This window comes from Excalfactoria chinensis, chromosome 10 (assembly GCF_039878825.1).
Source record: "Excalfactoria chinensis isolate bCotChi1 chromosome 10, bCotChi1.hap2, whole genome shotgun sequence".
NCBI classification, from domain to species: domain Eukaryota; kingdom Metazoa; phylum Chordata; class Aves; order Galliformes; family Phasianidae; genus Excalfactoria; species Excalfactoria chinensis.
Genome location: NC_092834.1, coordinates 11,176,426 through 11,191,882, shown reverse-complemented (window position 1 = coordinate 11,191,882; position 15,457 = coordinate 11,176,426). Strand labels below are relative to the sequence as shown.

General features: G+C 48.5%; 2 protein-coding genes across 5 annotated transcripts in view; both read left to right on the top strand.

Annotated features, from left to right (window-relative positions):
- The first annotated feature begins 1,029 nt into the window (after positions 1-1,029).
- Positions 1,030-11,694, top strand: ARPP19 (cAMP regulated phosphoprotein 19). Of its 3 annotated transcripts, none has more exons than XM_072345299.1 (3): positions 1,030-1,206; positions 5,262-5,384; positions 8,184-11,694. In XM_072345299.1, exons 1-3 carry the CDS (start codon positions 1,162-1,164, stop codon positions 8,352-8,354), a joined length of 339 nt encoding a protein of 112 aa, XP_072201400.1. In that variant the 5' UTR covers positions 1,030-1,161; the 3' UTR covers positions 8,355-11,694. The 3 variants fall into 3 exon arrangements, with proteins under 3 accessions (XP_072201400.1, XP_072201402.1, XP_072201401.1); XM_072345301.1 differs by lacking the exon at positions 1,030-1,206 and adding an exon at positions 3,248-3,384; XM_072345300.1 differs by lacking the exon at positions 1,030-1,206 and adding an exon at positions 3,314-3,448.
- Positions 11,695-14,003: 2,309 nt separating this feature from the next.
- Positions 14,004-15,457, top strand: part of MYO5A (myosin VA) — a 91,207-nt gene continuing 89,753 nt past the window's right edge. For both annotated transcript variants that reach the window (XM_072346017.1, XM_072346016.1), the window contains exon 1: positions 14,004-14,158. In XM_072346017.1, the coding sequence (XP_072202118.1) occupies positions 14,132-14,158 (27 nt within the window). In that variant the 5' untranslated portion in view covers positions 14,004-14,131. The remainder of the gene's footprint in view (positions 14,159-15,457) is intronic.

Here is a 15,457-nt window from a genome sequence, read left to right as displayed (position 1 = left end):
AATGTGCGCGTTGTATGTTCAGTGCTGCTCTGAGATGAGAATCTTCAGGACGTCTGTCAGGGACAGTAAGGGAGACCAGACTTTGCAGATGATACTTATCGACTCTCTTCTGTATTCAAATGACTGTTGCTACAGAAGAGCAGAACCCAGATATTACTGAACCTGTTTCCAGCTGGAGCAGTATTTTTGCCCTCTTACGGTGGGTTTTCAAAGATTAGCATTTGTTTTAATGAAACTCGGGAGGCATCGTACAAGGGAATTGCTTGCAGCTTCTAGTCATTTCAGTGTCCTGCGGAGCTGAAAAAGGTCTCTTGATAGCTAAAGAGTCAAAACCAGCTGCAGTTGTACCGCATGTGTAACCAGGAGCTGATGGAGTATATTGAGAACGCATCCTAGTTCCTCTGTATCTGATGTTCAGTCACAAGCAGACAGATACAGTATGTCCTAGAAGTAGTTTGTCTGTGTCAAGGCGCACATCTGCTTGTGTGCCTGATGGAAGAAGGGGACGGGAAAAGGACACTCCATTAAAAGTCATAACTCACCTTTAGTGGATTAACCTTGTATTTCACACTGACGTTATGCAGTGTTTTTATGTCTGTATTTTTACATGACTTCATTCAATCCATCATTTTTCCCTTGGGAGTAACGTGTTTATTTGTCTTGGACACAAGTGTGGGCTTTGGAGATACGGTCCAATGCTAATGACTTAGCATTGGCTTAAAGAGCCACGCTGCACTCAGTCCCTGCACAGCTGCCATTCAGAATGAAAGCGGCCTCAGGTTATCTGTGTCCCACACAGCCCGGTACCGTCACACACACAGCGGTACCGTCCCACGCACGGTGTGAGCGCCGCACCTTGATCCCCGCTCCTCCCGGCGCAGCGCCCAGCAGAGCCCCGCAGCACTTCCGGTAACTCAGCAGTGCTCCCGGCGGCGGCCCGGAAGTTGGCGTGACGTAACGGGGGCCGGGGCCAGCACCGGAAGTCGCCCCCGAGAGGCGCTGGGCGCGTGGCCGCGCGGCGGGACGCTGAGCGCGGAGGAAGTTTGGCCCGGCGGCGCGCCGTCCTGCGAGCGGCCGCCATCTTGTGCGGAGGCGGAGGAGCGCTGCGCTGCGCTGCGCGGAGGAGCGGCGCCCCGCCCGCCGTGCTGCTGCCGCGGCGCCATGTCTGCTGAGAGCCCCGAGCCCGCCTCGGCCGAGGAGCAGAAGGTGGGTGGCGGCGGCTCTCCCGGGGGGGCGAACGGGCCGCCGCGGGGCGCCTCCCCGCCTCCATCCGCGCCTCGTCGAGGCGGAAGGAGGCGCCGTCCCGCGGCGGGGTGAGCGGCTGTGAGGGCAGCGCCGGGAGCCCGGGGGGAGGGGGCCCGAGCCTGGGAGCGGGATGGCGGTCCCCGCCGCCCTCGCTCGGCGTCCGCCGTAGAGCAGGACCGCCGGGCTCTGTGCTGCGCTCCGGGCGGCACGCGGCGCTTCCGTCCGCGCTGGAGGGCCAAGGCCGGCGGGGAGCCCCGGTCCCGCGCGAAGCGGTGCCTTAATAACCCCGGGGCGGCGGAGCTTCCCAGACAAAGGCCGGGCAGCCCGCGCTGCTGAGCGCTTCCACAGAGCGGCGGCCGCGCCGTCAGCGCTCACGGCGGCGGATGCTCCCGGCCGTGCTCCGTCCTCGCGGCGCCGGCGGCGGCTCCCGGGGCCGTCCGTGCCCGTCCGTGCCGTGTGGGCGCCGCTGAGCGCCGGCTGCCGTCCCCGCGGCCGGCGAGGAAGTTACGAAACGCGGCCGTGCCGCCGTGGGGGCCTGTGGGGAAAACGGCCGTATGTCCCGGCGGGCTGAAGTTCTTGTTTAATAATTCACCGCCTGCGATACGCGTTAGTGGCGCTGGGACGGAAGGTTCGGGAGCCGGGACGGAACGGCGCTGCGTGGAGCGGCGATCGGGGCCGCGGTTCCCTGCGGCGCTGCTCGCGGCGCTGCCGGCAGAGGCTCCGAGCAATCCCGCTCCGAGCGCTCGGCGCTGCCCGGCCTGTGCGGCACTGCTGGAATAGCGCCCTAACAGGAGCTGACATGCGGCAGCGCGTTCATTGTGCTGCCTTCTAGCGTGTTCTGGGGGTGTCAGCAGGCCGCGGCTGATGCTACCAACAAAGTTTGGGGCTGATGTCCTGAATGGTGCTGCTCTGAAACGCTGCTGTTTGCCAGACGGATAGGATCCCGTGCTGAGCTTCTCGTTTAGTTGTAGTCAGAGCAGCCACTCGGGGCTAATGAAAGGCAATAAACCCTCATTTTCTCTGAGTCTCTATCGTGTGATGTCAGAGCTACACACTAGTACTGTGGCATTGCAACGTTCACCTTCAACAGTGTTTGTCTGGGCAAGCAAAGTGTCAGGTTGGTGCAGTTAATGCTCAGCTCCACAATACTTGGCTGACCGACCCATTCTGCAGTACCCATTAAAGAAGAAACCCCAAAGGAACACAGGGGCAGCAAGCTGAGACTTCCCTTACAAACTGGGCTGCTGCAGGAAGCTCACATATACGCTCAATGAAGGGTGATGTCGAGTGAAAACTTTCCATGAGAGCAGTGCTTCCTGTTCCCCGTGTGAAAACTTGGGATGGTGGCAGGAGGAAGTTCGGCAACAAAGGAACCTTCAGGCAGTGGTGAACATGTGCTTGTTCAGCGGTGCTGTTTCTGCCCTACAAGTCCGTGTTTGTCAGGAAGCTGTTAGCAGTGGTACCTCTTGTTTCAGAACTGGCTGTTCCCATAGTTGCGCAGTTACAGTGCTGTCATGTTCGTCTCATTTTCTACTTTATATTCTTGTCTGATGTCTTTCTCTAAAGGGGATGAGCTTTATTCAGAACGTGATTGTCCAGGCTTCTTTTTAGTAGCGCAGTTCAGCTGACCAGCAGATAGCAAACCTCTTGTTTTTCATAAAGATTAAAAGCAGAAGCCATCTTTAAATGTGTTAGGTAACTACTGGCTGTGCTGGTAGCTCATTTTAATGAAGTGAGCAGACCTCATTAGCTGTGCAAAAATTCCTATAGAGAACTAAAATTACAACTTGTGTGGTTGTCACTAGGAAGAAGTGCGTGGTACATCTTGATTTCTCTCCATCAGTTGTCAGTCATTTGGTTGCTGCTTCTATAATAACTCAAGGGAAAACACTGCTAATGTGCCATTGGTCTTGTGGGTTTGAGTTAACGCCTTTGCGTTGCAATGATGCATCTCCAAGAGAGCTCAATGCTACGTAGTCTGTGGAAGATAGAAGGTCAGGACAAGCAGGCGGTGATCTTCCACTAAAAGCTACCCCGGCTCTCCTCGGGCTGTGGTATAAAGGCCTTCTGAGCAGCAATTGAACACATCCAGCGCCTTTCTGAATTCATCCACGTTCTTGGTGTCCCCTGCATCCTTTGGTGAGGAGTTCTGGAGCTTGACTGCACCTTGTTTGACTGCACCTTGTTTGAAGAACCGTTCTAGGTATTTTGGAACCTGTTCTCAGCTGCTTGTGTCTGACGTCCCGGTCTTTGTCTTGCCATCCTTCTTCATGTTAGGTAGTTTTAGGGGGTCATAGCTGTTCTTGGACATGAAGAGAAGGTGACTGCAGTCTGTATCCTTTTAGCTGCATTGATGCACAACTCAGTGTTTGGTGTTTTGGTTGCCTGCTGTGTGATGATTTGTCAACCCTGCGAGTCTGCATAAATATCTCCTTTGATGCTCTGTGAATGCATATCTGTGTGAGCTCTTTATTGTTGGCCCTCTGTTCTTAAAAATATCTCCTTTGGTTGGTATTGGCAAAACACATCCCCTCTAATGCCCTAATGCCGTGTGAGTTGGCTCAACAGCAGTAGCCGGTGATTCAGCATCAGCTGGTGGAATGTTTAGCTGTACGGACAGCCTTTGAGAAGGTCCAGAGTCAGGGTTGGCATGCTAGAAAAAACCCACCATGAACAAGAATAGTGACCGAAGAACGTTTGTCATATATGCATAGAAGCTGTGCACTTCCCTAGTGTGGTATTGTGTGGTGGGAGACAGTGCCTAGAGCTCTGCATTGTGTCAGAGAAGGTACTTGTTTATTTGTCTTCATCTTGCATTGTAGTGCCTGGCTGTTTTTGTCCAACTAAAAAGGATCGGTTCCAATCCTTGGTGAAGTTTCTCTCGAGCTGCCGTAAGGATTTCTGTCCTTGCTTGATATTCCTGTTAATTCAGATTCCTGCTGTGTTGTGAGATGCTGTTTCTGAGAGGGTCTTGGAGTAATGGAGCAACCAGATAGGACGTTGTATTTTAATTATGTTATCAACGTTGCTTGCAAGGTTTGGGAGGATGCTGGCTTTAGAGAGCTGGGAATGGTTGTTAGTCAGGGCAGGTTGTGGGTCAGCTCCCGCTGCTCCCCCATCCTTGTATAGCTGCTCAGTGATCCTGAGGGGTACATCGACCCAGATGAAGAACAGGCTGACAAAGAGGAAAAGAATTGGTACGTGGTTATTTTTCCTATGACTTCGTTCCTGTAACTCATGGAATATGTGTGGTCGTGCTGACTGATGCAGTGCAGAGGATGAAGGCGTGGATGGAGGATGGTCTGAAGGGGCTTTCTGACAGCTCAAAGTGAATGTGAAGCCTTAGTCGTGGATGAATATGAGGCCCTCCTGGTTTCAGTGTTGGTTCTTTCCTGGCTGAAAGTCTTTCTGTGACTTCAGATGATAATTGCTGTTCAAGAAGTACAGCATTCAGCACAATCCATACACATTTTTCCTGAACTTGCCGTGGTTTGCATGCAACAAACAATCATGGCAGAATACTGGAAGGCAGCGAAACTATTATCTTGAATGGAAAATATTTTTGAAATGACAGAGTACAAAGAAGCTGCTGCTCACATCCAATTACTGCGTGAGCCAGAGCAAAGCACTGTGAAGTGGAGGTCAGTGATGAAAGGTTGATGTACCAACTACAGTCATCTTCACGTCATCACTTTGAACATCTGTATGTTACAGCGCTCTCATAAGTATGCATATTCTCTGCAGAAATGTCTTCGTTTAACCATATCTCTAATGGCAGATGGTGTTGGCCTCCCGTGGAAGGCCAGCGTAGAGAAAGACAGTAGTGTTTATTATTAATTGGGAGCACGTGTGTTTTTGAGCAACTTTAATGCTATTTCACAACGGGTATCAATGTATTACAGTTGCAGCAGAGTCATAAAATATGTTGTGGGAGTAATCTGTTGAACCTGCAGAAGCACTGTGTGTAAATAATTTATTGTAAGATTTCTTTTAAAACCTTGCTAATTTTGTTTCAGGAAATGGAGGATAAGGTGATCAGCCCAGAAAAAGCTGAAGAAGCAAAATTGAAAGCAAGATATCCTCATCTGGGCCAGAAGCCAGGAGGCTCAGACTTCTTGAGGAAGAGGCTTCAAAAAGGAGTGAGTTCTTTATTGCCCGCGGGGTGCAGACGAGAAATTCCAAAGTTGTGCTATCTGTGGTTCGTTGTGTGAGTAGAAGCACTGTGAGCTTATCTGTGAAGGCTCAAGGGGGGGGGTTCACAGAACAAATGCCAAACTGACTGGGTGGTTGCATACAACACCAATGGCTCAGCTGCCATTTTAAGACAAGCTTAGCTGAGAAGCTGGCTCACTGTGGCAGTGATGGGCTTCAAAGAAAATGCAGTCATCACTGCCAGGCAGAATCTCAGCCTGGTTTTGTGCTGATCTTGTGTTACCGTTCTTGCATTTTCAAGTTGTACAGCACTGTTGGTATTCATATTTGATCATGTGACAGCTCGGTGTTCGCAGCCACCGGCTCACATCTCTGACTGGGGAATGATGGTGTAATTCTGAACAAGTACACAGGTAAAAAGTCAAGGTAAAAGAAGGGGGAGTGAATTTGGGTTTAAATTTTGCTTCACATTTGACCAGTGTCTCTTACCTTCTTAGTTATTCAAGTGTTTCTTTCTCGATTAATTATTCATGAAGTGATGATGTAATCCTGCACAGACATGGTAAAGTCTGTTCTTGGAATAATCCTGGTCTGTCATTTCTGAAGGTGCTTTCATTGCTGTTGTGCTGTTATTTACTCTCGTCTGGGCCCTTCTGAGTGCACGCAGTGATTCCAAGTATAAATCCTTCACAGACCAGCTGCTGGAGTTCAGTGCTGATGTAATTCTGTGCTATCTGGTAACATCTCCAGGGAGTGGTTACTACTGGCAGGTTTCTGGGATGAGCTTTCTCTCACAAAGTAGTGCATGTGCTGTGTGGGTAATGGCTGCTGGGGGTGGGCAGGTGGGAGATGAGATGATGGCTTCTGTGGTCAAAGACAACCCAAACGAGGCCGAGTGGGTTTATTGTCTGTGTAGACACTCCAGAGGCAAGGTAAGGTGCGTTGTACTTATTGTTCAGGGAGACAGACCAGCATCCAATCCAGAAGGATTGGGCACAAAGGAGTTATGATGGCTGCTGGCACTCAGTGCAAATGTGATTACAAAAGAAAACAACACAAGATAATCTCTGCAAGGTCTTAATCTTGGTTGTAGCACTACTTCATGCAAAGCTTGTTACAGCATGTGGTTTTAAGTAGGAGGATAGAGAGGCCAGTGGGCATTTGAATGGCCTCAGCATTAGGGATTCTGCTGGTATGATGGAAGATGGTATGAAGCTGTGGGTTCTGATTCTCAGTCTGTCACCTTCAGTTTTCCATTTGTGATGTGTTGTTAATATCTCTCTTCTGTTTTATTATTTGTTATTCTTGTTTAGCACACTCTGTGTCTTAAATGAGGAAGCACCTTTACTTGGTGAACAGTTCACAGAACTGCTCAATCTTCGGATGTGTTATTACCTAATTCCTGTTTGAGAGGTTTTTTGTTTGTTTCTTCAGTCTCGAAGAGCAAAATATGAAAGCCTGTTTCCAAGTCAGGTTGCAGTACAACTAAAGCCTAGTCTGCAGATGTACCACGGTGTTCTAGCACAGTAAAAACAAACAACAGCAACAAAATTGATTGTATTGTCAAAAGGGTTGAGTAGTGGGAAGACAGGCTGGTAAAATATGGCGATCGGGTGTGCATGGGAGAAAGATTCAGTGCCTTTGAGGTTCTAGCAGACTCTAAAAGGGAACATTTAAAGCCACCTTTAAAGCCATGCTTTGAAAATGAACAAACCCTGCCTCCTTATCTTAGGTAAAGACTTTTTAAGTTGGGTGTTGAAATGACTTCCGTTCAGCAACTGCTGCTGAACATCTTGCAGCTGGGCAGTGCTAATTCCAAGTGAAGAGTATAGTTACAGTGCTGCCTGGAAGTGCAGGTTGTGATGGCTTTTGTTCAGCTGACTCTGAAGAGTGAATCCATATGAAGCTAAATGGGGAGTGTTCTGTCTGAGGTGATTATCCACTGTAAGGAACAGTTGTCAGAGTAAATCTCTGTCCCAAATCTGGTTTTTGGCCTCAATTGACAATCTGTGCAAGTCACGGGTTATAAGCACGTTAATAGGAGACCTCATAGTTAGATGTAAACAAAATACAACGTTTCCCAAAACACTGAGCAGACTTGATGGGGGCCTTGGATGAAATGCCATGTCTCATCTTAGTGCAGTGCTGGTAACAAAGAATATTAAGGGTGATGCTATTAACAGCTCAAATGCTGTTTTACAAATTCAGATGGTTGTGTTCTGAAGAATCCTGGAGCTTAGGGTAAGAATTCACACAATGCTTTTTAGCAGGATTGCATGGTAGATCTGGCTTAACTAAATAATTGGTTTGGGAACTTCAGGGATTGTAGTTTCACTGTTTTAATGTATGCAGAAATAAAGGTTTTCTTGATAGCATGCAGTTTTGTGGTGCTTTGATCTTCTGGTATGATAAAGCAGACACTGTTCTCTAGCCTTCCCTCATATATTGTTTGGTTATTCTGTCTAGCAGAACTTGTTCACTGCAGTGTGATTTACAAACCCCCAGGTTTCATTTGCGGTAGAGCAAAGCCCTTTGAAAAACAGGATTAGAATAGTGTTCACGTATGTGTATGGTTAAGGCCCTGCATTAAACTTGCACCGTAACTGATCTTTAGAGTTGTGTTCCTACTAGTTGTGATTTTTTTTGAACTGACATAGAGCTGCCTTGCTAAATGAGATTGTTAAAACTTAAGGATTAGTTTTGTAACTATTATACAGCCACAGAATTCAGTTTATGCATCTGATAACATTTCAGGCTTTTAATGGTGTATGTATTTTGTCTTCTAGCAAAAGTACTTTGATTCTGGTGATTACAACATGGCTAAAGCAAAGATGAAGAATAAGCAACTGCCTACTGCAGCTCCTGACAAGACAGAAGTCACTGGTGACCATATTCCTACTCCACAGGATCTCCCACAGCGGAAACCATCTCTCGTTGCTAGCAAGCTGGCTGGCTGACGAGAACAGCTGAACTGCATGATAATTCTCATTCCTGTTATTTCTCCTTAATAGTTATTTCTCACCCTCACATCCCCTTTTTCTTTCTTACACTAAGTCGTGAGACTGACAGCTTTGCAGGTAGCGGTAGCATGTGCTGCTATTGTAAGGGAGTACTGTTTAGAGTAAAACGTGTAGTGTTTGGACTAGTTAAGAACAATGCACTGATTAAAAAAAGGACAAGTTTGGTTAGAGCAATGTATTCTACTTGAAAATGTACATATTGCCCATTTCCTAGTGTAGGACTGGTTCCAGCAAGTGACATCGCAAGTTTTACAACTTTTAATGTTTCTGCTTTTGTTATTTCACCTTAATTACAGCATATTTGTATTTAATATAACCTCCAGTTGTGTTGGGTTTTTCTTCTGTGTTTGGGTTTGTTGTCTAAAATAGAGGTTTAGACCACAAGTTGCTAGATGGTAAAGCATGTATAAAAACAAACACAGGGCTCTGATTGAATTTTGTTTCTGCTCTTGAACTTGAACGGCCTTAAACCTGTTTCAGCTTTAACAATAGAGTTTTTACTTGGGCAATATTTGCCCATTCCGGTGTAACTCTTGTGAATCTAGTGCTTATTGACAACTGCCTGTTGAAGCTGGTGTTCTTTTCAGCTCCGTAGCTTAGGACACACTTTTGTTGAAGATGTGAATGAAGTGTGCATGTGCATAGACTGTTGAATTCACTCTTGTGCCATTTTTGTAAATACAATAGTTTTGCACAACCTTTTGCAAATGTCTATTAATTTTACATTTTAAAAAGCAGATAACGTGCCAATCAAAGCACAAGTGATTCTGTACCTTTCCAAGTCTTGGCCTGAAACTGAGAGCCCGGACTCTTGCTACTGAAAGTAAAAATGACAGACCTGAAATTTGTGAAACACTTCTACTTACACCTGACTCGGCCTTATGCTTTTGCAGTTGTACACTTTGTTTTGCAACAATGTCCAGCATTCAAATATAAATCTGAAAATCGTTTGTGTATTTAAAGGCAGGTGCCCTTTCTGTTCAGCAGCTCTTTAAGCTTCTAAAGGTGAAATGCTCAGTAGGGTGACGTGGAAGGTAGTTAGAGATTTTCCCTTGTGGCAAATTCCAAATCTAGGCTTGCTGAGATTTGATATGCAATTGTCTTTGGGCTATTTTAGACTTCTGGAAGTGAAAAGCGATAATTGTTTTTGTTGTTTTTTTCCTCGAACTCCTGAAGCAGTAGCTGTAGTAAACTGATTCTTTTCTTTCTGTTATGCAGCAGCCCCTTATTGGCTTTGGGAAATAAAAAGAACTGGAACGTATTTATACAGTGGCCTACTGAGAAATTGTCAATTTTTCATTTTGAGAAGATAGAAACAAACATTGTTTGTATGATACACATGGTGAGTACTAGATTGCCAGAGTACGCAGTTGATGTTAGATAGCCTGATGCAGAGTATGATTTGTTCGGTGCAATTGGGTATATTAAAGCGTAGTGATCCGTAATGTAATTGGCTCTAATAAAGGCAATCATAGCTGGGTGTTCTTTGGGAGCATAAGAAACCCTTTGGAAATATCGGTGTACTGAATCCTATTTTCTTAAAAGAAACAGTTCTGTTAAACAGTCGAATTAAAACAAAGTACCCATGCAGGTATTGTAAGGGAAACCACTCTTGAAGATGCACGTTTTCAGAAGGATGCACTTTGTGTTGATATATTCAGAAAGGTCTTGCAGGATAAATGACTGCTAGTCAGAAAGAGGACTCCCTATTTTCTGCAATGCTTTCCTAATATTAAATACAAGAAAATGATCAAGATGAGGTGAATAATCTTAATTTGGTCCTGCTTTGATTAGAATATGAGTGAAGCAGTATCTGTATAATGTACACTCTTTGGTTTAAAGGAGTCATTCCAGAGGATTTTTGAAATCGCTAACTTGATTCTAATCAAGTCTTTGTGGCCCTTTGCTTGTAATTAGAGAAAGCCCCTTTATTCCGTGTCTTCTACTGGCACTGTAAAGAACTTGTGATTTTTCACAGAGCAGGTTGAAGGGATGGGCTGACTGGGTTTAAGCAAGAAGTTAGGCTGGAAAAATAAGAAGCAAACTGGATATATTGAAACAGAGTGCTTTCTGTAGATGTTTGTCCTAATGTGAAAATCCCTCTTTATTGTTTTATGTGCAAATGAAAATCGAAACTGAACGATAGGACTGGGCCTGAAACACACTGCAACAACTGAAGGAGACTTGCTTTGTACTGTCTGGTTCCATTACTCTGTAGCTCACATCAGGTGAGCTTTCTTGATGCTTGGGAAGGTTTAAAAACACAGCCATGTAAATGTAACCATTCCTCTCACATAGCTACAGATCAGCTTGTCCTGCTGGTTGGATAACTCAAGCTCTTCCGCTGCTCACTCAGTGACTTGCAGTCCTTGAGGTTACTACAAATTCAGCTAGAAAAAGATGATTTGAAGTACTGTAATACTAACGAGTTTGGTGACTGGTTATGAGCCTTTCCATCTGACCGAGCTCAAGCAGCAGGCACAGCTGTTTTGACTCTAAACACCATTTAAAACTTAGGAAGTCCAATAATCATGTAACAGTAAAGCAAATGTGACTGCAGATCGATGCTTACTTTCTCTTTACTCCAGCAAGATAACTCAGCTATCCAAACGTATGTACATAATGTATTATATGAGTTTTACCATTTGATAATGACCTTTTTCAAAGAAAACCTGCCCACGCTGTAGACTGGCAGTCCCTTTCATATTTTGCCTTTAAAGTTAGACAGTGTTTCGTTATTAGACTAGTTCTCATCTAGGCTTATCATAGCAGGTAGCACCAACATTTTATTCAAGATGGTTGAAAGTGAATTAATTCCAACCTCGCAGATACGTCCCCAAATTTGTAGCACCAAAGGCTTCCCTCTCATTGTTCTTGACGTAGTAGGACAGTGTTTGTATAAAAGCCACAGGAGTACATTTTGTTGGACATAATTACACCCAGTCGAGATGTTAAGGTGATAAAAAATGTCAACTGTTCTTTACAAACTTACACATTGTATAGTATACAGAATAAATTGATCTACTTAGTTTTTATTGCAATGTGGAGATCTGTCTCGTCTTTACTGTGGTTTCCTAAATGATCCTGCATACATCCCTGTTCTCTATGGAAAGTTTCTAAACCCTAAATCTTGCTACTCTGTACCATGAAAAAATATGACTGGGTTTTGGTTTCCTAGTATGTTAGACTACAGAATTACTTTAATGTAATCACATTTATATATATTTCAGTGCTTATTTTTCTAATAAGGCAATTAAAGCTTATTGTTTGAAAACTCCGTAACAGGTGATTGTTTTGGTCCCTTATACTGATTGAAGGGCATTTCTGGGAGCTAAGCTGGCATTTGGAGGTTTGCATCGCTGTAGGCTGTTCACCTGAACCGGCAGTTTCCAAGAAATTGAGATACTGGGCAAAATCTGACTGCTCTTAACATCACGTGCTGTGACTCAGGTACTGGGCCTTGTGCAATTTCAAGATCCACGTGGTATATCTACGCAGTTAGCATGGTAACCAAGCCATATTAATACTCTCTGTACCCTGCATCTCTAACAGAGGTGTCCAATGGGAGTTGCAACATCCAGATGCTGTGCCAAGGCAATGCAAAGGAATACCATCATTTGTACCCTAATATTCATGGGGAGGGACATCAGTTGTCAGGCAAAGACAAACCAGGCAAGTACAGCGTTATGCCCAAGTCTAATTCAATTAGTTGCACAAAACTGCCTTCGGAGGAGCTTAGTGTTCAGTCACTGTGCTCCCTAAAAGTGACCGCATTCATTGGGCAGGTGAACCTGCAGTAACATGTTTGTTTGATGGCTGGGGGCATCCCGGGGGTTGGAAAGAACAGACTGGGGGACCTTGTAGAGCGTGTGAGCGGGGTGAATGTATTTCAGCTCAAAGTGGAGTTGGACCGACTGTGGTGTTCGATCATTGATCATTGACCATTCCTCCTCTAGTAGTGAGACACCCCTCATAGATTCAAGTCTGGGTACGTCTGAACATAGCAGGTACTGAAGCCTATTTACTGACTGGTGTGAAAAATAATGACAGAACTTCTACCCATTTCAGACATACTTGTTTTAAAATTGGGCCTCATACTTTTTGTTTCTGGTGTTGTCAAAACAACAGATTTCAGTTGGGTTTGGTTTATTTTATTAGAGAATAATGTTGCTTCCAATAAAAGAGGTAGTGTGGGTAGTGTATCAGCATCCCTAGACAGTGTTACAGAATAGCTGTCCTCGAGTTCCTGGTACAACAAGATCTTCAGAGTTGTTTCCTCAATAGATTTGAGGAAGAAACACCTGTGGGAGTTTTCCTTGAGAAATAGGATTAGCATTTTTAAACGTGCAGCACTTTCTAGGAATGGAGCTCTGGCTGAAATTAAAGCCAGATGAGAGCTGTGGGCTCTTCTGAACATCGGGTCAGTTCTCAGGTGATGGTTTTAAGCCTCTGAAGACACCTACGTGATGTTCCAGAGGAATCTCCCTTGTAGGACAAGGCAGGTTCAATTGGGGCAAGATTTCTGCATGGGAATTTGGAAGAATCATACAGTCCATACAATACAAGTGGCCGATGGAGAATCTGCTCCTTATGTAAGGCACGATGTGACAACAGCCAAGAAGGAAGGCCTAGCAGGTACGAGATGAGGACATCATCAGAATCTTACCGTTAGATGCACGATGCAGGAGCTGCTTCTTGGTGTAACAATGAAGCTATCGATCTATCTACACTACAGTCAGGTTGTTTCTTGTCAACTTTGAGTACCTCCAAATGTATCAACCTTGTTTTCACTGTGAAGGTCGTACAGCTGCACCTAATGCAGAGAACACAGGTAGGGCTCCGTGTTTTCTTCTCGCTCTTATTTTTCCTTTGTGCTCTCACTGTGACCTCCCTTTCAAGTACCACTGAAGTACAGCCGGACCGCAGCAGCTGTTGGGAGTGTCTGTTGGGTCAGAGCTTTGTCCTCATACCCGCGGTCTCTCCTTGGTGTGTGATTTGAGCTCCCCGTCTCCCCCATGGCCCGCTGTCTGTATCTGTAGCGGGTCAGTCTGTGCTCTGTGCCGGACGGGGCAGGTTGCTGGGCAGTCGGAAGCCGGCGGAGCGCAGAGCTGCTGCAGACACGGCCGGGCTGTGCCGGGCGATGCCAGTCCCGGGTCGAAGCGCACAGCTCCGGGTCCTTCTGTGCTTGGGGCGCGCTCCCAAAGGCGAAGGGCGCGCATCGGAGCGCTGCAGTTCTGCCGTCCCAAGGAGCGGAGCTGCAAGAAGCCCAGGAAGGGCTGATGAAGCGGAGGTGCCGCTGGCGTTTTCCCTTCCGACGGGAGAGCTGCGTCTTCTGAAAACCGTTCTTCCTCTCCGCCCCCTCGGTTCGGAGCTGCACGCGCCGCTCTGGGCCCGGTACTCCGCGGGGTTCTACCAGCGACCCGAGCACCGCGCGCACACGCCGGGCGGTAGCACCGGGACCGGCCGCCCGTCAATCTCAGCGCGGCCGGGTCCGGGGGCGGGCGGGGCAGGGCCGTGCCGGGCGCGGCTCTCGGGGCAGTCCGCCGCCCGCCCGCCGGTGGGAGGCAGCGCCGCCCGCCCGCCGCGCTCCCACAATGCACAGAGCGGGGCCGCGCCGCCCGCCAGGTAGCAGCAATATGGCGCGCCGCGCCGCCGCCTGAGCATCCTCCCGCCGCCGCCCGTCAGCCCGCCGCAGCGCGGCCGCGCCCCGCGCCATGGCCGCCTCCGAGCTGTACACCAAGGTAGGGCGGCGGCGGGCCGCGGGCCGGGGGCGGCGGGGAGCGGCGAGGGGCCGGGCCGGGCCTCGCTTCAAGATGGACCCGGCGGCGCGGCCGAACCCGGGCTGGGCGCCGCAGGAGGCGGTGGTGCTCGTCCGCGGGGCCGAGCGCGATGCCGTGCCGGACGGGATGCCGCCCGTCGGGCTGCGGCGCTGCGGGGTCAGGGCGGGAGCCGGCGGGGACCCGCGAGGCTTCGGGGCGCGCTCGGCCGTGCGGAGCCGCGTTCGGTGCAGCCTCGGCCGTGGGATGACGGTGCGCTTCACGCGGCGCTCGGCGGCGTCCCGCGGGCTGCTCGCTCGGTGTCTGCGGCGGCCCGTGTCCCAGCGGGTTCCCCCCGCGCGTCGGCACCGCGGCCCGGCCCGAGAGCGGGCTGCAGCTGGGCTGTTGTCCGTCCGGCGCTTTGTTTCCATCGCTCAGCCGCACCTGGTGCAGAAGGGCTGGGAAAGCGGCCGGCGGAGCAGGAGGAGCAGGAGGAGCACGGGGGTCACCATCCAAAGCCTCCAACAGCTCTGGTGGGAAACTGCTGAAGTCCACGTGCGGCCTCTGAAGGCCGTCGAGGTCCGGAGCTGCCTGTGCTACACTGCCAGACCATCCCAGGAAGGGAGGTGCACGCCCTGCACACGCTGGGTGTCTGTGGGCGTCTCCATTCCGTGCCTTGTGGACGTTGATCTGTACTAACTTTTTGCAAGAAGGGGAGAAAATTCAGGTCAAAAGAGCAGTGGAGCTGCAGGGTTGTTCCCAAGCACTCAGTGGTGCTCAGCTCTATGAGGAGTTACTTTGGGAAGCTGCTCTTGATTTCCCTCTCTGTGGAGGTTCTTATTATGGCAGCGAGTTAAAGTCTCTCCTGAGGAGTTAATCAGAAGTTATTTGTCTTTAGTGTCAAACATTGACCTTGGATTTGCTGCCCTGGACAGCCGAGTGGCTCTGGGGCTGCACAGTGCAGGGCAGGGCACTGGCAGCGGGGTGGCTGCAGGAGCTGGTCCCTCCTTTCTGCCTTCCCCAGGCGGTGCCATGGTGCTCTGTCAGCTTTGGTTTCTCTGTGAGCATTGGGAGCAGAGCTCGTCCCGGGTTGAGTGGCACAGATGGAGGATGTAAGGTCGTAGTGTGCAGAGGTGAGAAGAACAACTGAAGTAAAACTGGTCCATCCTTGGGTAGCGGCTGTGCTTTGTGACCGAGGACAGCAGGATTGCTCCTGTGCTTCCCTCCCGCACGAAGCTCTGCATGTCCTCTTTAGAGCTGTACGCAGGCACAGAAAAAGTGACT

Coding starts and splice junctions, on each gene's coding strand:
- ARPP19 (XM_072345299.1), top strand. CDS start 1,162: ATGTCTGCTGAGAGCCCCGAGCCCGCCTCGGCCGAGGAGCAGAAG. Junction 1,207..5,261: donor CCTCGGCCGAGGAGCAGAAG/GTGGGTGGCGGC, acceptor ATTTTGTTTCAG/GAAATGGAGGATAAGGTGAT. Junction 5,385..8,183: donor GGAAGAGGCTTCAAAAAGGA/GTGAGTTCTTTA, acceptor TTTGTCTTCTAG/CAAAAGTACTTTGATTCTGG.